The sequence below is a fragment of the Passer domesticus genome, chromosome Z (assembly GCF_036417665.1).
Source record: "Passer domesticus isolate bPasDom1 chromosome Z, bPasDom1.hap1, whole genome shotgun sequence".
NCBI lineage: Eukaryota > Metazoa > Chordata > Aves > Passeriformes > Passeridae > Passer > Passer domesticus.
Window position 1 is genome coordinate 15,842,691 of NC_087512.1, and position 23,482 is coordinate 15,866,172.

The 23,482-nt window shown below is 38.5% G+C and overlaps 1 protein-coding gene across 6 annotated transcripts in view; it reads right to left on the reverse strand.

The window, feature by feature from the left end:
* FGF10 (fibroblast growth factor 10) overlaps nucleotides 1-23,140 on the reverse strand; it is a 60,678-nt gene extending 37,538 nt beyond the window's left edge. Inside the window, exons 1-4 of one of the 6 annotated variants that reach the window (XR_010353056.1) lie at nucleotides 22,571-22,844; nucleotides 22,368-22,442; nucleotides 21,674-21,813; nucleotides 21,296-21,482 (exon numbers count right to left, since the gene is read on the reverse strand). Coding sequence is in view for 5 of the 6 variants with exons in the window: in XM_064404244.1 (XP_064260314.1) it covers nucleotides 21,674-22,010 (337 nt within the window). In the remaining variant the exon portion in view is untranslated. The other 5 variants (XM_064404244.1, XM_064404246.1, XM_064404245.1 and 2 more) reach the window with 5 other exon arrangements.
* Nucleotides 23,141-23,482: the final 342 nt, after the last annotated feature.

The window sequence follows — 23,482 nt, forward strand, 5'->3', positions numbered from 1 at the left end:
TTGTTGCAAGTGTTTATATAAGTCATTCAAAAATGAACAGGGTTGGAATTTTTGTCTGCATGGAAATATTTTTAATATTTTTTTCAGTAAAACCCAAACTAGAATACAAATGCCCAGAATAAAGAATAGTATATGTCTTGACTGACAGCACAAATCCTTTGAAAGCGCTAATGTTGATTTCCAGACAACTTTACTTCAATCTACCTTAAGTAGATTACATTTTCAAATTTTGACTGACTTTCTTTTTGCCTCAGAAAGTGTCTAAATTCACTTTCAGTTTTTTGTTATATCCCTAACTACAATTTCAATCTTTTTCTGGCATTTTCTGATGTGTATTTTACAAGAGTGTTGCCTCTCACTGCACAATGAACACGAATTTAAGAATGGTGCAATGGCCAAACTTCTGTTACCTATGATAAGAAATTTTTCAACATGAACATTTCACATAATTTTCTGTTTCCAAATATGTTTTACAGTTCTCTACTTGCTGATGGGATGGAATGGAATAAACAAACAAAACCAACAAGCTACTCAAATTCTTTGGATGAGACAATGACTAATTAAGTGTTAGTGTCCATGAAGTCTGTCAAACCAAACAAGGGACGACCGGAGCCTGTTTGTCACACTCTTAAACCTACTTATGAAACATATAACTGGTCATCTTGATAATGGAAAAATAAACAACAAACAACTCATAAAAGTTGGGGTGTGCAGATTTTGTTCAACTGAAAGTGCTTGGGCAACTCACAAAGAAACCAAAGCTGATCAAGGCAAACTCCCTCATTCACGTGATATTTAAACTAAAGAAAATTATCCAAGTGACTGCAACAGGGTTTTGAGATAAAGAACGAGATAGTTAAAATTGTACATATACTCAAAAAATGGAAAAAGGCTGTACTCACTTTGAGAATCAAGACCTCATCTGACATAAGATAATAATGTGTGCAATATCCCACAGGTGATCTAGAACTGAATATTTAATTCTCATTTTTTGGCTTGCATTATGAATTATGTTTCCTCCAGTATGTGGTTGTGGGACATCAACATCTAACATGTCCAAAAGGGATATTATCTACACGTGCTCTTGTGGGGAATAAAAACTCCACTTTAGACTGTTTTATTTCAAAGCAAGCACTTTCTGAGTTGTCCTCTTAGAAAAAACTACTGTCACAATGCAGTTAATTGCTATTTACAGGCATTATTATATAAACAGCTTAGTTGATTTCAATTAATATGAAATAGACTTCACTTTTCCTTCCACCCAATGTCCTAAAAAAATGAAATATAAACTTAATTTGACAACACTCTGCCAAAATTTAATAATTTCATTAACTGGACTACCTAACACTCTTTCATTACACAACATACTAAATTATATAAACATAATTTTTGGCATATGCATATTTTAATTCAAAACCAGAGTTGGACAGCACAATGCAACAATTGGCAAATCACAGTCTTATCTTGGCTTTTGTAGTAATAGTGTCCAAACAAAAGTAGACATTTATTGGCAACAGCAAACAGCAGAACTCATGTCTTTTTCTTTTCACAATTCACAATATCATGTTGGCATTTGTTATACATTTCTAAGCACATTTTGACAGCTAAAAATGTCCCACATCATACCTCACCATAATGGCTGTTTTACATTATATTTATGTATCTAATCCACTTAGAAAAATGATGATCCAATTATTTTTGGTACAAAAGAATTCCTTAGAAATTCTGGTAATTAAATCTAGCAACCTGGAGAATTCCTTGAGTGTCCTAGGATTTTTTTTTTCTGTGATCTCATATAGGCAAATTCAAGACAGCTCCTATGTAAGCAGTGTCCAAGTTGCTTCAAGTATATGAGCCATATCAAACAGATTTAAAAGATTATTGTGCTGCTGCTCTGAAGAAGCAGGAATGAGGTGAGACAGAAGTGAATTGCCACACTTTGAGCTCTCTGGCTGACCTTCCAACCCTTCCTCAACTTGTTCCTGCACACTCCAAAGCATAAAACTGCCTCCTCTCTCTTCAAAAACAGTAAAGAAAATGGTGTTGGAATGTAAGAAAACATTATAACAAGAGATAAAGGGAAGCAGCTACTTGCCCTTTCATTTCTTTGTTTTGCATTGGAGATAACTGATCTAACGGGAGTTTGGTCTGAAATAATCTTAAATGAGACACAATTGTTCTGAGGACTGCATTTGTGTTAAAACCTTATGCTTTCTGATTTTTAACCTAACACCTACATGGATTCCATTAAAAAGAGAGGAAATATTTATCAGGATGTTTGCACTGCACTCTTGATAACACTTCTGTTTAAACAGTTTCAATATTTTCCCCAAAAACAGCATTCAGCTCAACAGAGAAAAAAAATCTCAAATTTGAAAAATATGCCTACAGAACCTCAAAAGTTCTTGATAAGTACAATATATGCAGGTGATCTACCAAATTTACTGCAAGGTTTTGTTAAAAAAAGAGAAAGATTAAGTACTTTAAAATAAAAATGAAGAATTTAAAAAGGACTGTTTGGCTGTGAAATGTTTGTAGGACAGGTAGGGATCTTTTTGCTTATATATATGAAGAAAATATCACACAGAGGCTATGCAGCTGACTTACAAATTTATTTCTATGCATAAATGGGTCATGCAAGATGCACGAGCATGTATGAAAGCTTTGAAATGCAAGTGCAGGGGCTAGGCAAGTGCAGCACTCATGCTTTGCTAATGATAGCTTCTCCCAGATTGTTTATGTAGTGTGCTGAGAGTGTCAACTGATGTGGAGAGTACTGGAAACTTTCAGGCATAATTAACCTCTGCAGCCTCTTAATGTAGTTTCACCTATAATCCACAGGTCCATATCAGAGAAGAGCAAAGAGTTTGTTCAGGCCCAATTGAAACATTTCACAGAGAAGTGACTGATTAAAGCCAGACATACAGACAACAAAAGAAAGGAAAACAGGAAAAAAAAAAAAGTCATGTGGTGCCCATTATCTCCATATATGAGCTGCAACAGTCCACACTTCTTCTGTGACATCCTGACACATCAGGGGAGGACTAAGAATAGCTTTGGATGAGATATCCATCTCAGAATGGCAGGAACAGGTGAAATTATACCTAAAGGCTTCAGGTAATACAACTTTTTTGTCACAATATGGAAAAAAATCACAATTCTCAAGGTTTTCTTCTGTCCCCTCATCAACACACAAGCAAGAGACCTGTATTATGTCAGATACAAACACACAACCCCACAAAGCACATTGTTTCCTAAAGTGCTTTCATGAATACAAATGTGTTTTTACCATAAAAAAGATTCAAATTAATGAAAAATTATCCTGGTTGCTCAGCTTGCACTGTATCCAGAATAAAAGGTAGTTGTCTTTCTTCTCCTGAAAAGAATGCAGAGAAGAGCAATGCTTTGCTTGGGGAGGAGAAAACGAGTACATTTCCTAACGTTTATATTAAATCCATTCACTTAGCTGGAGGAATGAAATAAATGTGGAGCTCTGCCTGTTTCCTTCTACACGTGGGACAGAGAATGACCCATGGGGAGGTTTCTGCAAGAAAATCAACAGTTCTGTGTGCACTGTTAAGCCATAATGGGTATGTGCTGCAAATCTCTAGCATTTCTAATTCAACAGGCCCCAGTGACAGAATCTACCTAAGCACTGGCTGGAAATGCCTCCTACTTCAGCCACACAGGCATCAGTGCCTAGAACCTCAAGTACTGACTTAGACATTTTATAAATTGTGAAACTTCTTGCCTGGACCAAAAACTTGGACACAGGCCTGTGCAAAACACAACATAGTCATTCTCTGCCTTTAGCATCATGTCAGCAAAGAGCTTGATTATTTTGGCAAAGAATACTACAACTGTCTTCTGAGCATTTATTTTTTTCTTCAATTCTTTTCCTTTTTTGAATTACTAGGCTGTACATGGAATTTTTATAACCAAACATTATTTCATTTGAAAATATCACTAAATTAATTTCATTTCCCCATAGAAGTAATGGGCTTCAAACAAATTTGCAGTTCAGCTTTCTAAATATTATGATACAATCAGTTTTTTATACTTCTAAACGAAACAGAGAAACATCTTGTCAAACTTAAGATAGTGAAAAAGAAAATTAAATTGGACAGTTTTCATGATATATTTCTAACTAATTCCCAGAAAATGTCATGCTTCATCTAAACTGACATTAATTTGTACTTTGATTTTGTAAGAAAATCTTTCTCAATATTTCCTATTCACTCTATTTGGAAAAAGCTTTGGCATTTCAACATATCTAAGAATGTACGGAAAATAAGTTTTTTTTCCCCAAAACACCCATTAACTAACATTGTCCTTTCAAATTTCATGTGGCCTTACATGCAAATCAATGCGATTTACATTTTTGACCTTACACAATCAATATTTTAAATTCACTTTTGTCTACTTCACTCATTTGTCAGCATCACTGCATTCCAACCATCACTCTTGACAGGGTGCTTCAACCTTTTCAACACTTTGCACTGTCAAATTCACTGTGAACTTTGTTTACTAATGGGGGAGAAAGCAGCCATTGCCAAGTGGCAGAAACAAGGTCTGTTTGAAGGCTTACAAGTTTTGGTAGTCTTGGTATTCTTCTTTTAGGTCTTGGACATAGTGCACAGTTCTAGTTTAAGGCACCTAGAAGCAGTTCTTGAGAGACAGGAAATGAAAGCATTACCTCACAAGAAAAGACATGTCCAAACAGATCCAAGCAGAAGATCACCAAGAAATACTTCAAATTAAACTGCCCCAGAAAAGGTATCAAACCTGGCACTGGAAAACAAGAAATCTATGTTTTTAGGGTGTGACACAGTAATTAAAATCTCCAACAAGACACATAGATCATTAACCTATGTGAACGTAGCTACCTGGCTTTGCATTCAGAACTAACAGAAGATCACAAAATAACAGAATATTCTGAGTTGGAAGTGACCCACAGGGATCATCAAGTCTCACTGTTAAGTGAATGTCCCATACAGGGATTGAACCCATAACCTAGTGTTATTAGCACCATCCACTGAGTTAATCTCAGGGGCAAGATAGTGGGCTGTGTCTTAGCACATTGTTTTCTGTTTAACAATGATATTAGCACATCAAATTTAGCAGAAGAAAACAAAAAGGAGAGAATACAACTGCCTCCTACATGTACATGGAGTAGTAAACTGTACAAAATAAAATTTTTGGGTTGGTTAAGGATACTACTTGGCCTAAATAACTTAAAGAGCAGCTCTGATTATCATAATATCATATAATCATTAAGATTGGAACGATCTCCAAGGTCACTGAGTCCACCATTTGACTGAACACCTTGTCAACTAAACTGTCCGGTCCTGTCTTGAACACTTCCAGGAATGGTGAATCCACCAGCTCCTTGGGCAGCCCATTCCAATGTTTAATCAACTTTTCAGAGAAGAAATTATTCCTGATGTCCGACCTGAACGTCCCCCCTGCCCCCACCCAGTGTAGCTTGAGGCCATTTCCTCTTGTCCTGTGGACAGTATTTTGGTTGAATGTTAGAACTATTTGTAGCCCTTCTACTGTGGAACAGCCTACAGCCAAAGAGTATGGTGAGCAAACCTATCTGGAGTTGACTGAATTTGTCAAACTTCTGAATAAAGTTCATTATATAATGAACACTGGTGATAACAGGAACTGTTGTTAAAGTTTCCAGGAGGTTTTCTTTGGTCCTCCTTTTCTATAATTTGACACACTTTTAATTAACAGACACACACTTATTTAGTATAACAAATGCCTGTACCAAGGCTGTTCCTGCAACAGAGCTCCCCAATCATCATAAATCACAGAGCAATGCTCTTCCTTCCTGATCCTGGGAAACAAGGCCTGCCTGGCTACTTTGGAGCGATCCACCAAAGGCTGATGTTACAAGAAGTTAGGGAAAGGTAAGAAAACACTGGTTTTTCATGTGGTAAGTTCACTGGCTGCCTATTACTTGGCTTTACAGAATTTCCCTATTCCAGACCAAGAGCCACAAACCACTTCCCACCTACTCACAGCTCCCAGACTGCCACAGGCACACATTTGTCAGTGGGAGAGGCCATCTGGGAGTGCCCATTTTGTGGATGACACGTTCTGAAAATATGGTAAAGATATCATTGCTGCCAGGCAGAGGCTGCTGTTCCACAGAAACTGCCTGCTGGAACTATCCTGTAAGAATGGTTCCAATATGGTTTTGCCTTTGAAATTACTGAGATAATGAGAAGACAGAGTTTCTACAGTAGTTGGAAGGAACAAAAAAATGAGGAGTTTATTGTAGGAATTCAGAGTGCTCCTGCCTCCTCATTGCATCTTGCAGCACAATAAATTATTTTTTAATTTCCTTTTCCTTTTTATCCTACAGCTGACCTTTTCCTTTGGCTATTTCAGCCTTCTGCAAAGCTGACATCTGCAACCTCTTCCAGGACTGGCACAGCTCTTGAAATCAACTAGTTTACTCCTGGACTACATTCTAAGGTGGTATTTTAAGGTGTTGAAAGGATACTCTTGATAGAAATTGAAATCATAGTAGGAATAAATTGACTACTTTACATTGCCAATTTCAAAGATATACTAGAAATACATAACTGAAATTCTGAGATTCTGGACTGGGTCAAAACACCATGCTCTCTCTTCAGATAATAAATGATTTTAGTAATTTTATTTCAAATGTCACCCAATTTTTAATACTACCTTTACTTTTTTTCCCCTTTTAAAACATCTCACATCCCCTTTTGAATCATGCCTAAAGGAAAAAAATCTATACCAGCCACTCTTTTATGCTATTTCTCCAGATGGAGCTTAGCTGTTTTCCAAACACTCCAATGTATTCTTGCTTTAGGTAACATAATTCAGAAATCTTGTATTGTATAATGGCTGAAATCTTGTATTTTTGCCAGTAAAGATAAGATGTGTGATTTTGCTTGTGGGAAGATTTGAAATGCTAACATGAGCTGGTGAGATTTAGTAACATCCAGCTGAGAAGCAGAACAAGTTGCTAGAGGGCTTCTCGTCTGCTCACTTCTGGTAATGATTCCCTGATTGCAATAGTTTTTTTTTCAGACTTGTTTCTCCTGTCTTTCTGTAAGCAATTCTCCTTGATTCCTGGGTGAATATCTTTTCTTCTATGAAATCTCTCATAAACATTAACTTATCCATACAAGTTTAAGAGTATGAAAAGGAGGCAATTAAAACTATGAATTTAGACTCCATATGCAAAATCTTCTGGTTTTCAGGCTGTGTAATTTCAAAAAGACAGACTTTCTACAGATGGTATCTGTAGTGAATACATTAACAGCACTTTAAACATTTATCTTTCCTGATAAAACAAACTCAGCTCCCAAACTCTTCCAAGGGATACCTTATGGGTTACAGGCAGCTCCTGACTTTGCTCATTAAGAACACCTCATTATCAAACACTGACAACTTTTTCTACTCCACTGTCTGATGGGCAGTTTTACCAAGAGACAACACTTTCCAAAACCACTGTATTTCAACAGACTTGTATATTGTCTCTAGTTAATCACTTTTGTAGACTTTCCTCTGTTTTCTATATCTTTAATCAGATACACTATCATTAAATTTGTCATCTAATCTGTCATACATATACATCTATGTTGGAGAAATTTTCTGCTATAAAAATTGAATAGTAATACCCTTTATCCTCCTATTCCCCTGTCTATTAAGAATGAGAACATCATCCTTGTACTGTGAACACAAAGTAATGAACAGTAGAATCATCAGTCTGTGGCTTTACAGCAGAATAAGCTTGAGTAAAGATAAAAGAGTGAAAGTCCTGATCTTTAAACTCTCTTTCTCAGTCCTTGTCTCCAAAGAAGAGGAAAATATCACAGCCATATTTCATGTTTGGATTAGGGAATGACTGTATAGATGAAAAATTCTAACAGTGGATAGCGGATCTAGAACATATTACTAGATCTTCTATAACACACGAGAATTTAAGTACTTGTTACAATTGGTTTTGCTGCAACTCAACAAACTTTTGGCTACTACTTACCAAAAGTAACCATGGTGTTATTGTTCTGAATACCACTACAGTAAAACAGTCTGTTAGCCCAACACAGGACTCTGTCTCTTTCTAAAGAACTCTTACCCAGTTGAAAAGTTCACCTTACCATATCAGTTATTTTTGTTTAGAATATATTAACTTTTTGTTCCTAATGGAAGCCAGTTAGAAAAATGAGGGTGAGAGGTTAAACATACATCTGGTCTCCCTATTTAACATAGAGGTTTATCTTTTGCATGTTGCTGATGATAATTTAGAAGGGAGGGGGGCACAAAGGAAAAGCACATTTGTATATTTTTCTGTTATGAAAACGGCAGCTTCCATTTTTCATTTGACATATGAAATAGCTCTGCCATAAAAGCCTGTGCTTTTCAGCTTTGTGTTTAATTGTTGGAGCCAAGAAAAGGAGGTGAAGAAACAAGACAGATTTTACTTGTGCTGGTAGGACATAGTCGGCTATAGCAAGCATGGCTCTCATTATGCTTAAGTGAATTAGTCTGTTTCCTTTAAAAAAGGAGGGGGGTAAAAAAGGAGAGATTAACAAGCCACCAAGGACCTGCTGTAAGACTTTGACACTTTTAGTGGCTTGTGACAAATGACTTGTGAGTATTAGCTCTCCTTCAGAATCAGAAAACAAATCTACCATTTGGATAAGGAATGCAAAAAAAAAAAAAGAAAGGCAAAAAAAAGCAACAGCAACAAACTCTGCTACAAGGTCATGCTGACTAGGACTCATTACCAGTGGAAAAATTGAGCTGAAGAACAGATAAGTTCTTTAACTGACTAAACTCTGAAATTGCTTTTGGATGTCTAGAAATCTCTAACATTTGTCAACATTTTCTAAGTAAAAAATATGTTACAGTCCTTCTGAAGGTATTCATGTGTTCAAATATTGCAACAATGGCACATATTTCTACTTATTCTCAAGAGGTGTTTTGGGCCTGGGATCAGCTTAGAGGTTCTCCTCTGGACTCATTCCAAGAGATAAATATCTTTCTCGACCCGGGGCAAAACATAAGTGTGCTCTTCAGTTAGGCTTCTACAGATTCCTTGGAAGCTTCATCTCACTTGCTACATTAGCAGCACTGTCCTGCAATGTACCCTTGCATTATCGGTATATCTGAAAAGGGAATTTTGCACCTAGAACTTCTGTAGTTTAGTACACAAAACACATCTATAAATGAAGAGCTTATATATACCTACTGGCTCTTTGGAAAGTGGAAAAATTCTGAAACCTTCACGAAAAAATATTTTGTTCAAAACCCAATATTAAGAGTACTAGAAAATGCCAGACTGCAGTTGATTATATTCCCTTCCCCATTAGGAGTTTAATGAAAACTCATCTGTAACTTCTAGTATAAAGTACAAGGTAATAGAAAGAATGAATGTTTTTCTCTACTGGTGTTTCTGTCTTATCATTAGATACTTTTTGAATCTGCATTGCTGTGTGAGCACATGTGTGTATACCTCACATCTCTGACTCCTGTTTAAAAAATTTTGAACCATGATTAAGATTTGAGGTCCCTGGATAAGATACCTGACTCCACTTCCTACAGTGCCAATTTTTTTAATAGCATTATTGAACTTAATGGTTCAGACAGCACTAACGTTCTTCATGAGTATAATCATTGTGGTCTTCTTTTTTTTAAAAAAAATATCACTTTGGGTGAAAGAGTTACTGTAATTTAGTTGGTATTGAAAAGCTGTATCAGTCTTTATTATGTTGTTAGTATAGTTGGAAACAAAAAGGTTGTCTTGCTGACCTTTATGGTCTACTGTGTACATGTATAAAATTAACAAAACCAGAAAAAGGATGAGTTCTACAGAAAAATTAATACGGATATTTTAAAAGAATGTTTGTCTCTAAACACTCATCTTTGCAAAATGTTTCCTGTTTCATAAGGAGAATCAGCTGTAAGCAGAGTCCACAAATACATGTGTGGCAGAACTAAAGGAATAAAGCAAGCATGGTGAATTTTGAGCAAATCTGGATAATGCTTTGAGGAATTATTTGGTGTGTGGTCTGAGGCAAGAAGCCACAGAGAGGCGGAAGTTAATCTTATGTACTCCCCAGCTGCAGATATGTCTTTTTGAGAGCTGACTGCAGCAGGAGAAACTGAAGAAATGACCAAGAGACCAGATTAATTCCACATGAGCCAAGTGTCAGCCTCATTATAAGTGTTTTCACTAAAGTTGAAAAGACTTTAACTTGGATGGCTGTCATTTCAAAGCAAAGTTGTGACATGTAGAAGTAATTGTAATAAATTAAACTGAAAGAATAATGTCTGACATGAGCAGGGAAGTATCAATAATTTTAAAAATGGTATAAAATAAATAAAACCCAAACAAATAATTCCAGTAGGTTAACTCCAATAGATTGATTGCAGGAAAAATAAGGCACTTCCAAAACTACATAATGCATTAATACAATAAATATTAGCAGGATGTTATGCTCAAATTTCATTTACTGCTAGGTCTGACAGTAAAGAGAGTGAAATAACAATTATATTTTAACATGGAAATTATACAGATCCTTGAGCTGAAAGACCCTAAGGTTCATGCCTTCAAAGCAAAAGAAATTTTAACATTGCTTTTGATTATAATGTTCATACAGCAGAAGTAGATCCAGTTTTACAGGACAGATCCAATATGTGCCTCTACTCATGCTATTTGGTTAGGGGATATTTTTGACATTAATTTTTGTTTTATGCTGTGCAAGAAATCTGTGAGTAATCTTGACATAATGCTTGCAAAAGGGGTAATATTGTAAATTTTTTTTTTATACTTCAGAGTTCTTTCTTTGAAAGACAAAAATACCTTATTCTGACAGAATTAACCAGTAGCCTATTCTTCCCTGCTCTACTGGAAGGCAAAACTGCCCTTACATCCAAACCTTTATATCCAAACCTTTCAGTGAAGAGGATGATTACCCTCTGGGTGTTTTTATTTTTTTTTCCTGGCACTCATCCTGGTGTTACTGGTGTATTTCAGAAATAATTGCCTTTCATAACACTCTTGCTTGTGTAGGAAGTATTGCTAACTTCATTTTATAAGCAGCAAAGAGTCAAGGAGAAATTAGACTCAATATTCTCAGAAATTTTGAGGTGCAATGGATAACCAACATATAAGACCTAATATTTCCCAATACTTAATGGAATTCTGTGTACTCAAATTTTAATTCCTGCAGACTATCCTCATGCCAAATTTTTCAGTCTTCCACCCTCTCTCTGTAAGCAGATTCCTACTCTGTGCTACTTGACAATCACCATGAGGACCATTAGGATTCCCTCATCTTCCCTTACCCCCTCAGTATTTTCTCTGCACATGGTGAAGGACAGTCATTCCCGCAATCCCACATCATTACTCCAGTCTGTATCTGCTTCAGTCTTGTTTTGAGACAAAAATCTACTGTAATAATTAAGAATCTTTCTAAAGTTCAAATACTCTGCATGCTCTTCTATAAAGAAAGCTGGTATTGGACCTTTTCTCTCCTAGACAAACTCAACTGAATAGCTGCTTTGTGAGGTATTTCATTCAGATGAAAAGTATTTTCTCATATTTTCTCAGGTGTTTAATACCCTGCATTTACTGACAGTAATCTTTCTGTCCATAGAGTGTTCTGAAAATGTTTTTAGTAAGTCAGTGCATTCAGTCTTATAGTTTCTTAATATACAATAATCACCAGCTTTTAAGCAATCAGCAGTTGCTGTTCTTGACTGGTTTATGTCATATTAGAAAAGGAAGTACCAAGGAAAATCAAATATAGAGTTGCTACATAGTTTAAATGCCATGGCAGATACAGGCTGGGTTCCAGTTGCCACTCCGCAGGTTATTCAGACACAGAAAGCTGTGAATGAAATGGTGTGTTCATAGCACGTGGAGCACTATTTTCATTTTAGTCTTGCCCCCTTTCCCTGTCCAGCAGTATTTCCTATGTCATCAATAGGAAACATCATCACTCCAGGCTGGATGGAATCACCAGTCTGCATGACCTCAGCATGTCCCTCCGTCATTCTTTGTCCAGAAGTAGGGTTGCAGACTAAGCAAAATCCAAGAAAAACAGCAAAACTTCTTATATTGAATCTACCTTTAAGCCTCAGAAAGGGCATAACTTCTGCTTGCCTTACTGAATTTTCTATTAGCTGCTTAAATAATATAAACAACTTGTTGGACTAAGAAGTGAGTCATTGCTTATATGTGCTCATGGCTGTTTAGAAGCAGAGGTCATAGTGCTTTATGAATAAAAGCTATCATACATAACTTTAAATGTCTCTGTTCATAAGAACTGGACTTGCATATGTGCTTTCATCAGCATTCTCACTTCTAGGAAGCTGAAACAATCATAATTTCCTCCCATTTCTTACATTCTACTCACTTTCTAAGCTATTTCTAGCAGAACCACATAAAGTAAAAATTTAAAGAACTTGCAATGGTTTGTAGGTCAGAATGCCCAGTGAAATTAGGTTTGCAATAATTTTCTGCTCCAGTTTACATATGGTGGTGCCTTAACTCACTCTTCAGCCAAAGTATGAACTGTTGACCCTGCTACTAAAACAGTAGCACCAAAACTACACATGTATCTTGTGTGGGAGGTTATATTTTCAGCATCTGAAGAACAGAGTAACCAGGCCTAGGCACAGAAGCAGACTAACAGAAAGCAACCTCACCTTGGGTGATGAGGTTAGCTCTAGACTCTTCCGTATCTTTTCATGTTACCATTAGTTTTGTAGTTACAGATCCTCAGTGAGCACAGGATTTCTGTGTTGCAGTTATTAGCACTAGTGTTTTGACAAGGGAAAGGTGTCCTGTCATCAGAATGCGAACCACATGCACCACTCTGCTTCCTCTGAGACAGGGCAGAGGGGCAGAGTCATGAGCCCAGGTTACAGTTCAGGGGAAGGTTTTCATTAGCTTGTCTCCAAGGGAAATGTGCCACAGGTACTGAGATAATTCACGAGGATAAGAGAGGTACTTCCAGATCAACTTCCAGATTGCCCTGTGGAGGATCAGAAGTTGGATACAACAGTTGTTGTGAGACCCTTCTGACTTGGGGTATTATACAGTTTTACAGGTTTGTGACCTGGTTATACTTTTGGTGTTTACATTCAGGAAAAAACAGAGAAAAAAATAAGTATCTGGGAAATAAATGAGAACAAAATTTGTTCTGTTGAAGTTAAAAGACCGCCTCAGAGAACATTGGAAGCTTCAGCATCTCCTAAAATGTCATAATAAAATTGTGAAAAGAAGACACTAAACAGCAGTCTTATAAAATATTAATTGTGTTAAATGCAGTCATCTCCTATTCCATTCTAGAGCACACATTTTCCCTTGCTCACTGCAGCAACAAGCTTGTAACTATGTATCTGCTTCCAATCTTAATAATAAGTTTGCAAAATCTGACATATTTGATAACATACCAGCAACCAAAATGCTCTATTCCACCCTATTCCTTGCTCCAAAAATCAAACCACTTGGAATTCTAGGGTACCTTGATGTCCTTCAGGTATATGTTTCTCTTAACAAAGAGTATTAGCATACTGAAAAAATTAAGAAAAACCAACCAAATAAAACATCAATTTTTTTTTCTTTAATGAAGAGCTTGTAGCTCTTTCAAATGGTTTATTAATTTCAAATGGTTTATTAATTTCACCTACGCTTCTGCTTGCAAGCAGTTAATACTGAATTTGATATTAAGAATAAAGCAGGTTATTAATCCTCCTGAAGAGGACAAAATTAATAAAAAAATTCTAGAGCAGCTACCAAATAGTATTTAATACCTACAGAATAGGGTCAGAGAAGACACAATGAAATTGGGAGTGGAATGTTCATATCCTAACACCAAGACACAGTGAAATTGGGAGTGGAATGTTCGTATCCTGACACCAAGCACACACTTTTATACAAATTCAAAAGGCACCTTAATGTCTTCATAGTTTCAGTCTGTGACAAACAGATGTTGCAGTGAGATCAGACAGGTCAACTCAACATCACTGGCAGTTCACAGCTGCCAAAAGGGATAAGCCATGCTCCCCCTCTCCCCACTTCTCTCCCACTCATGACACATGCTGCCCCTATTTCTTTCTTGTCATCCTCTCCATACTGATCTGGTACTTGTCACACATCCCACCCACTTCCTCTAATGCGGGCACAATATCATTGATTTATACCCAGTCTCCACTTAGCACTGTGCCTTAATTCCAATTAAATAACATCCTGAACAATTCCAAAATACTTCAGCATTCCCTCCCCAACTCCCACACATGCTGACTACAGCTGCACAGCTGTGTGTCAGGAACCTGAAAGAAAACTTACATTTCATTTATTTCTATGCAATGTTTGAACCTCTAGTATCAGTGGCAGAAGAAAGAAGAGCAAAGAGACTCATCACAATTCTCCCACCCCCCACAACCCCCCTCATTTTCACTTCTGCTCCCCACATAGGAAGACGAGTCAGGAACGGCAAAAAACAACTATGTCCTTCACATATGGTTTCCACCATGAAAGGAGCAGGCATTATATTGCTTTCCTAAATCAAGGTTTATGAAAGATCTGATCTTCTTCTTTATTTTTATATAACATTCACAATCATTCATGTTCCTACTATCCATAACCCTTTCCTCTCCTTGACAACACCAAAAATTATGAAAGAGGGGAAAAAGAAAAAGAATAAAACTATTTGGTGTAGTTTCAACATTTCCTTTTTTTCTTGAAAGTCAGCTTCGATGTGTGTGAAAATTCCTCTTTAACTGTAGAAGATATACACTCTGACAGATTATTTAGAGGTAAATGTGAAAGGGGACAGGCTAATAATTCTTTGGGCTAACTATAAAATAGGGGAATGCTTTACAGCTGACATTGTGAGTATATCAACCCAGTAATTGGATGCACGTGTTAGTAGCAGTAAAAAGGCACTGTCCAGTTGTCCACCTTACATGGGAATCTACTTTGAGCATATTCTTTGATTTACTGTTGCAATTAGAACTGAATGTTCAAAGAAAGAACACAAGCGACCTAATTTAAAAACAGTGCCTTTAAAGCCACTATTTAGTATGAAACTTGGCTTACTTGTAACCATTTCTTTCCCCTGCAAGTTCTATTTGTTGCACTGTACTAATGAAGCCCCAAAATAAATTCTAATAATCTGCCCAATTAATGAATTCAGTTTTAATATCCATTCAGTGATTAAAGATTTAGCCACTTCCTCCTGACTCCTACCCTTGAAGATTTTAATTCTCTTCATAAACACAGAGAGCTTTCCCAGGCTGACTTTTCAAAACTTCATGAAACACTGTTTCCTGTCTCCTTTTTACTATGTTGTAACCAACAGAGATGTTTTACAACAAATTGGCATAAGAACCAGAAGCAATTAGGGGAGCTGGTGAAGGATCCCTCTAGTTAGCAAAGCTAATGTTGGAAGCACCATTAACTACTTTTCCCTGTTAAAGCATCTGAGCAATGAAAGGATGCAAGATAGCAAAATATCACACAAAAATAAATTGTCAAGAAAAAAAACTTGTTTGACAGGTACACACAGTTAGACTAGTGGCACTAATACACCTACCAACTGAGAAACAAACATGTGCTTAAACTAACCAAACCATTTCTTATCTGGTAGTTTGGTATACATAACCCAAGGCGATCAAGGGTTACTTTTTCATGCAGCCTCATCAAGCTGACACTTGTTGGCAATGCTGATAAACAAAAAATTTGTGATGTTCCAAGTGACAAAGAGGTCATTAGATGATATACCCTAGAATATGAGGATAAAGTAGTTCAGTGACATATACAACTGCAAGCAGTGGTAGCAAGTGTTTAAATGAGCAAACTGAAATTTCGACCTGGTGCTACTTGGAGAAAAACGAGACTGTAAGAGATTGATTCTAAAAGCTCTCCACTGAATAGAAAACAATGTTTTTCCATGGCATATCAATGTCAAGAAGAAAGTATATAAGAAATCCCAAACCGACCAAGTAATTTCTCTGCTTTGTTGACACTATCAGCCCCAATACTAAGCCAAGAAATATAAATACAACATTATTTACAATTTTTTGTCCTATTTAGAATATTTCTTGTGCAATTACTTTACTTTCTCATAGGAAAAATCAGCAATCCACATCACATGAGTTGTTACCCTATGTTCATACAGGTACCTGCGATTTTTAACTTAAGACACAGTATAACAAGATTTACACAAAGAAAGGTTTTTCTTTTTTTCTACATGAAAGGCTCTGCAATAAATGAAAACTCCTCTACTGCAGGATCTGATCTGAGTCTCATTTGAAGTGAAAAGGCCCCTATTCACACACACAGTTCAAAGACATCTGAAAGTCATCTTAAAATGCCTGATTTCAAAACAGAGGATCTTATCCTATGAGTGAATGCATCCAAGATGTTTCAGAAGTGTAAGCACATTCTATACTGCTCACTCAGCTAATGCCTTCTTCAATGGAAGTTTTGATTGAACCACTACCTGTGAACCCTCCCATTAAAACAGAAACATGGCATCTATAAACCTGTATGTCCCTTGTTTTCTTTCTTCTGGGGTTTTAGGAAAAAACTTCCTGTTGCTCCTAACTCTTGGGATTTTTTTTTTCCCAAGTGGCTATAAGTTAGATTTATGAAGACAAAAAGACTACTTACAACTGTGTATTTTGAAAAGATTTATGACAGGGCTACAGTATCAGCATGGAGGGTCCACAAGGCAGGAATGCAGTAAGGGTAACAGGAGAGTGTCATGTAGACATTAAATAGTACAATTCTTTCCACATTCATAAATCCTAAGTGCCTACGGTTTTATACTGCTGGTTATAAATTGTATAACTGAGTTCTATAGACAAAAAACCAAAAACCAAACAAAAAAACCAAACCAAATCAAAACAACAACAACAAAAAAACCCCAAAAAAACCTAAAACAAAACAAAACAAAAAAAAATAAACAACAACAACAACAAAGAAACAAACAGAAAACCAACCAACCGAAAAAACCCCCAAAAAACAAAAACCAAAACACAAAAACTACCTGAAAGTGAGAAATCATGTCCTTAAGAACATATGCATTCCACAGTAAGGTACCATCTTTTCAAATTACTTCACTCATTATTATTTCCTATTTTAAGTATTTTGATTGGTAAAGCCATAAAACAGAACTCTTTGGATGGTAAGCAAGCAAAACACTAGTCAGTCTTTAGAAAAACAGGGAAAAGTTCTCACATTAATTTACAATGATAAACATATTTACGTATGATAAGGATTCAATAATCCCAAACAGTTAGTTTACAAAATGTTCAGTAGCAAACGAGTGTATTTTATCAATTATTGCAATCTACTTGGAGCATCATAACTGATGTTATGGTACCTGTGGCACTTTATTATTTTTCTGCACCAGAAGTATAGTGAAAAAAATGAGTATCAAATGAAGTATACCTAATCAAAACACATTTAATGCTATTTTTCTGCATATAACCCAATCTATAATACAAATACCTATTTATATGTCATGTATATACGCACACAATTAAAACCCTCATTAGTAATGTTCTAGTAGTTGAGTGGTTGTTTACAATCTTTTGGGCTAAAGAATGAGGGTCAAAACTTTCTTGCTTTCACTCACTATGTTGTTAAGCTTATCCCACGCTAACCAAAGCTAAACCAAAGACTATCAAGGGACTTCAAGAGTTCCTAAAGCTTAGTATAAAAGATAATTGAATGCTCAGAAGAAAAGCCCAGAATAGGTTAGCTTGTGGGAAGTAGCTAATTATTTCTTGCTAGCTCCCCTGACATACACTTTCATTCTGCAACATAGTGCCTTTTTTTGAAATAGTCCACTTGGGTTGGTCAGAAGACAAATTAATAGAATACCTTTGCTTGGAAAGGCTTTGTTTGAACTAAATCAGCTTACACAGTTGAGGATGCAGACCCTTCTTGTCCATCTCTTTGAGCAGAGGTGACACTAGGCAGTGGCTGTGCCGCCATCTACTGTAGGTTTTGCATAGCACTGCTTGGTCCAAAGCCCGCAGGAATCCCTCCAGCAATCCTTCCCCCTCATCTCCAGGCTCAGTGACGCAGACTGCACTCCCTGAACGTGTACTTAAGTAAGAGCCTGATCCTGCAATCTTTGCTCAGGCAGAACGCCCTCCACAGACTGCAGGTCAGCTGCTGCTAACGAAGTATTGTGTATTTTGTTATTGTTCTTCAACTAATAAGGTCTGTCCCGCAAATTTGAAGTTTGTGTGCCTTGTAGTACTGTGAACAGTTGCCTTTGAAGACAATTGAAAATTGCATAGCACTGAGACTACATTCAAGTTTTCTTGAATCTGCTTATCATATATCATGTGGCTTTAATGCGTGCCAGCCATTAATCCCAGAGAGTTTTTCTATCTTAATAAAGAGAACAGTCAGTGTGGGAGTAAAGCTAGAATCTGCACACATGCAGTTCCCTCTCAATTTTAATATATGTCTTAAGATTCTCTTGGTGATCCCAGAGCTCAAGCTACAGTGAAAGCTTCTGTAATTGCTCTTTGGAGGATTTTTGGATTTTTTTTGTCCCTCATTTAGTGTGTAAACCTCCAGCTCTCTTTATTTGTGCTTGTGAAGGGCTCTATCAAGAACAGGGGCAAGGGACTTCACAGCTCTGGTGCTGCAGGACAAGGTAGTAGTTGTATTTTGAGAACCAACTTCCAGATGTAAGGAAAAAAAAAAAAGAAAGTGTCCTACATCTATCTAGTGACAGACACGTCCAGCCATGCCAAGTGCTGCAAGTTCTGCCAGTCTTCTGACAGAACAGTCAGGAACCACATGGTACTCCACAGGTAGAGAAAGGATGATGGAATAGTTCCAAGCAATCAAGTCACAATACAGCTGCCAGAGTAAACTTTAATTTGGTGCACTCTACACAATATTTATAGAGCAAATCCATGAGCGCTGCTTGAGCCGTTTAAAGGCTGGAGACTAAATTCTCTTTTCTGAATGTTTATTCTGAATTTCTCCAACTGTTCTTCTTACTTGACAGTGCTTAATTGGCAGAGAGCCATGAGAGCTGTTGTCTAATTACACAACATATCACGATCTTACAGACCTACTGATAAGGCTTTACTGCAGCATAAACAGATTTTAAACATTAGCATATGAGAAAATTAGCCTCCAAATTAGAATATTTCAGTCTTGTGTATCAATAGTCACTCTTATTTGTTTAGAAAAACATGGTTTCAGAGGGAGAAACTAATTTTAGAGATTAAATAGCCTATAATGTTAAACAGGCTACAATTTAGTGGCCTCTCTGGCTAACTCTGTGTGCATGGCAGAAATCTATTCACATGTAATTACTTATTTCAGACCATGTGAGAGATACCATATCTTTGCATGGAATCAGTCCAGCTGGGGATTAAAGCAGTATTATGATAGCACTGCTACACATGATGCTGTGAAAAACAGAGTTAGTGAATCCACTTGCAATATTTTGCTACACAAGCCGCCTTGAATAAAAGCACAATAAATATATTTTTAAATGGTTTCAGACTATGTTTTTACAGAAAAGACAATTTCACACTGCATATTATAATGACTATTAATCAACAACCAAGAACTCTAACTTCTGTCAGCAGGATGGTAACAGTTTTGAGCTGAAGGATGTGCACTAGGTCTGCTGTTGTGATGTAAGTTCAGTAGGGAAGCGACAAGTTTTAAGATAATGGCAGTCCTTTCTTCACTGCATGTAACCTTCAGTGATAGGATGCAGTTATGTATAATAAAGGCATTCTTCTGCTTTTATATGAAAAAAATTACATTCTCCTCTTATTCAGCAGATACTCTACAGATGTGGCAGTAACCATGACATTAGTGAGAAGGCAATTCTTTTTCTGATGCACTGACTGAAAAACCAGGACACACCATGCACATCCCCTCCCACAGTTGTGGGGGAGTTCTTGCATATAGTCTGAAAAGGTAGGAAGAGGTATTTGTGTGTTTCAGTGTATTCTACCTCTTCTTGGCAGGATTTTGCAAAAATTCAAGCATGTAGATAAGTTTACACACTGAGCAATTCTGCTGGCTAAGTGGGACTGCTCAGATATGTAGCTACTTCCCTGAGTAAACTGCTGTCAGAGTGGACACCTTACAGCCCTTTTTGGCAACAGTGTGCTACACAGAACAGTTTGATGTTCTCAGAGATGCAAGCAAAGCTTTCAAAATCCCATTTTAAGGCTGCTGTTCTCCCAGTCCAAAGGTAATCTAAGAAACACTGTTCTAGGACCTCATTCCACACAAATTCATCAAAGTTAAGCCTCCCTCGCAGCTCTGTTTTTTAAGACTTTGCTTTTCTATGTAATAGAGAAAGGAAGGTGGTAAGATTCAGCTGCTTTGACATCCAAAGCAGCTAAATGACAAACATTAGAGTGCGTGATAAAGCACGAAGTTGCAAGGTGGAGCAAGTGAAGCAGCGACACATGATACTCCAGCCCTTTTCTCACTACTTCTAAGGTTATATTATGGATAGTTACTAGAAGTACAACTGAATTAACAGCAGTGTCTATCACATAGCATGGCAACATGCTGAAGAACTCTGTATTTTACACATTAGCTAACAAGGGATCTACTTAATTCACTTTCAGTTGTTTTAATTTAACAGCAGATTTATTCCTGGGTTTATCTGGATTTATGTAAAACAACACAAGAACCAAAATGTGGTTTTTTACCAGTGAAGAAACCTTAGAGTTTCCTCCAGTTGCGTAACAGAGCTTACTTTCTCAGCATGTTCCTATAGTGGGACATAGTCAGTTAAGATTTGTAAGAGAAAGTAATATACTGTGATTTAGTACAGTTAAATTTGAGACTGCACAGGCAGAAAAACCAAGCAAAGAGTACATTCCTAGCACCAACAGCCAAAAAATACATTACCAGAAGCATGCTATTACTAAGCATCTAATTAGTTCTAGAGAAAAGCTCGAAACTTCAGCTATGGAGACTGCCATATGACTTTTGCTCTGAAATAATTTATTAAAAAAAAAAAAAAAAAAAGAAAAAGAAAGAAAAGGACAATGAAACGCGTGTGAGGTCTGTGGGAAGGCAGCCCCAGATGTTTACAATGGAGCGAGTAGCGGTATAGCGGCGCTGCAGCCCGGGACCGGCGGGGCGCGGCGCGGCACCGCCTCCGCGCACCGCGGGCGGCAGCGCGGCCGCGCACCGGCTCCCAGCGCCGCCCGTGCCCCCGCTGCGCGGAGCGCACCCCGCAACACCTCGGCCCGCGGGAATAAACACCCCGGCTCCGGCAGCGGGGAGCAGCGAGCGGCTCGGGGCGAGGAGCGTGCGGGCAATCGATTAATTGTTCCAATGCAGCGCTCTCGTCAAGGCACTCTAATGACAGGGGATAATGATTTTCAGATTCAGGAGACAATGTCCCCCACACACTCCCCGCCACTTCCTTGCAAATCTTTCTAATTTGCTCTTCTGCCTGGCGAAGAAACAAACGGTGCTCAGCGAGGCCATTTGCAAAACAAATGTAACCGGAGCGACCCGCAGATACGGGCCGGCCGGAGCGGCGTCCCTGAGGAGCCGAGACGAGCCCACCCAGCCCTGCCGTGCCCCCCTCTCCCTTCCCTGCCCAGCCGGGCGCTCGGCCCTGCCCGGCACAGCCGTACTTACTGAACGGGCAGTTCTCCTTCTTGGTGCCGCTGACCTTGCCGTTCTTCTCGATCTTGAGAAAGTACTTGTTGTAAGAATAGAGCTTCCTCTTGCGCACGTCTCCTTGGAGGTGATTGTAGCTCCGCACGTGTCTCCCCGCACTGGAAGGAGAGGAGAAGGACGAGGGGAAGGAGGAGGATGATGAAGAAGAGGAGTTGGTGGCCTCCGGGGACAGCATGTCCTGGCCGAGGTCATGGCAGGTGACAGGCACAGAAGACACCAAGAAGAGCAGCAGCAAGCAGCAACAAGGCAGGTGGGAAAAGGCTGAGGCACCATTTGTCAGTATCCATTTGCACATTGTACTGAAACTCTGGGCGCTGGAAAATGTCTTATCAAATGAAACATACTGGAAGGGTAAAACCTGGTAAAAGGCAAGTGGAGAGACGGTGGTTGCTGCTTCTGGTTAGATTCCTCTGAGCTCTGATCTGGCCTGAAGTAAGTGCACCAACATCCATAACTCAGGGGACAAATCGCCTCAGAAGTTGCTGCCTTTTAATCCTTCGAGTCCTCCCTCAGAAAAAAGAGCTGTTGGTTGTTGGTTTGGGTTTTTTTTGTGGTTTTGGTTTTGTTTTTTTTTTGGTGGGGGGGTTGCTGTGGTTAATCCTCTTTTCTTTTTCCCTTCCCCACCCCCCCACATGCACACGCACTCCCCAACCTGGTTTGAGACTTTCCAGTAGTTATTTTGTTCTCTTCCTCACTCCTTTCTTCACCATCTTAGATGTAGAAAGGTCTGAAAAATAGATGACAGCAAAGTCAATGACAACAACAAAAACAACGACTAAGATAAATAATAACCAGCGGAAAGGGGTGCCGGAATGGATTTTTCACACATACACCTTTACACACACGCGCACTCACACTTTGTGGATTTGCACCTTCTTCTGATCCCCACCCTCTTGCCTTTTTGCAAATCCCAAACCAGTTGCACAACTCGTCCTTTTCTCACTGACAACCCCAGAGGAGGAAGTTTCTTTGTTTTGCTTTGAATTCTCCAGAACAGTATTAAAAAAAAAAAAAAAAAAAAAAAAAACGAGAGAAAGAGAGAAGGAGAAATCCCAACTTGTCCCCCCGCCCTTCCTTTCCTTTCCTTTCCCTTCCCTCCCCCTTTGGTTGTAAACAGGTTGGAAGCTGTAGCCTAAATGTCAGCGATTACAAGTCAGAGGTGGGATGTGCCTCTGGTGGTCAGCCCTTATTTGCAGGGGGTCAGGCAGTGGTGGGACATCTGAAACCTTTTTGCAGCTGGAGCGAGCAGTGCCTGCTGCGGAGGCAGCCCCGGGAGCTGCCCTCGCTTCCTCCCGGGCTGCGGCAGCCGCCGCCTTCGGCTCGCTGCTAATTGCTGCTAAAGCGTCCTTCTCCTCGGAGCGCCGGCCACCAGCATGGCTTAGAGACTCATGCTTTACTAATTTCCCTGTCTTCCAAGTTGAACCAATCCCCTCCAGGGAGGCTTCCCTCCCCCTTCACTCTTCCCCCGCGCTCTCTGTCTCCCCACCGCCCCCCCCCCCCCAGCAGAAAAAAAATAAATCTCAACTAACCAACCTCCTCCCCTAAAAAACCTCCCCAAACTAACAAAAACCAACCCCCAAAACCCCAACTTGTTTTCTAGTGGAGGGTTTTATTTTATTTTTTTTGGCAGTGAAGTGATTGAGAAAGCCACCTGGAGCTTGTTGCCTGCTAGATCTCCCCCTCCCCCCCGCTGGAGGAGGGGTTGGGTGGAGAGGTTGGAAAGGAGTATATACTACAGGCAGACCCTGGAAAAGCAGATTATATGCT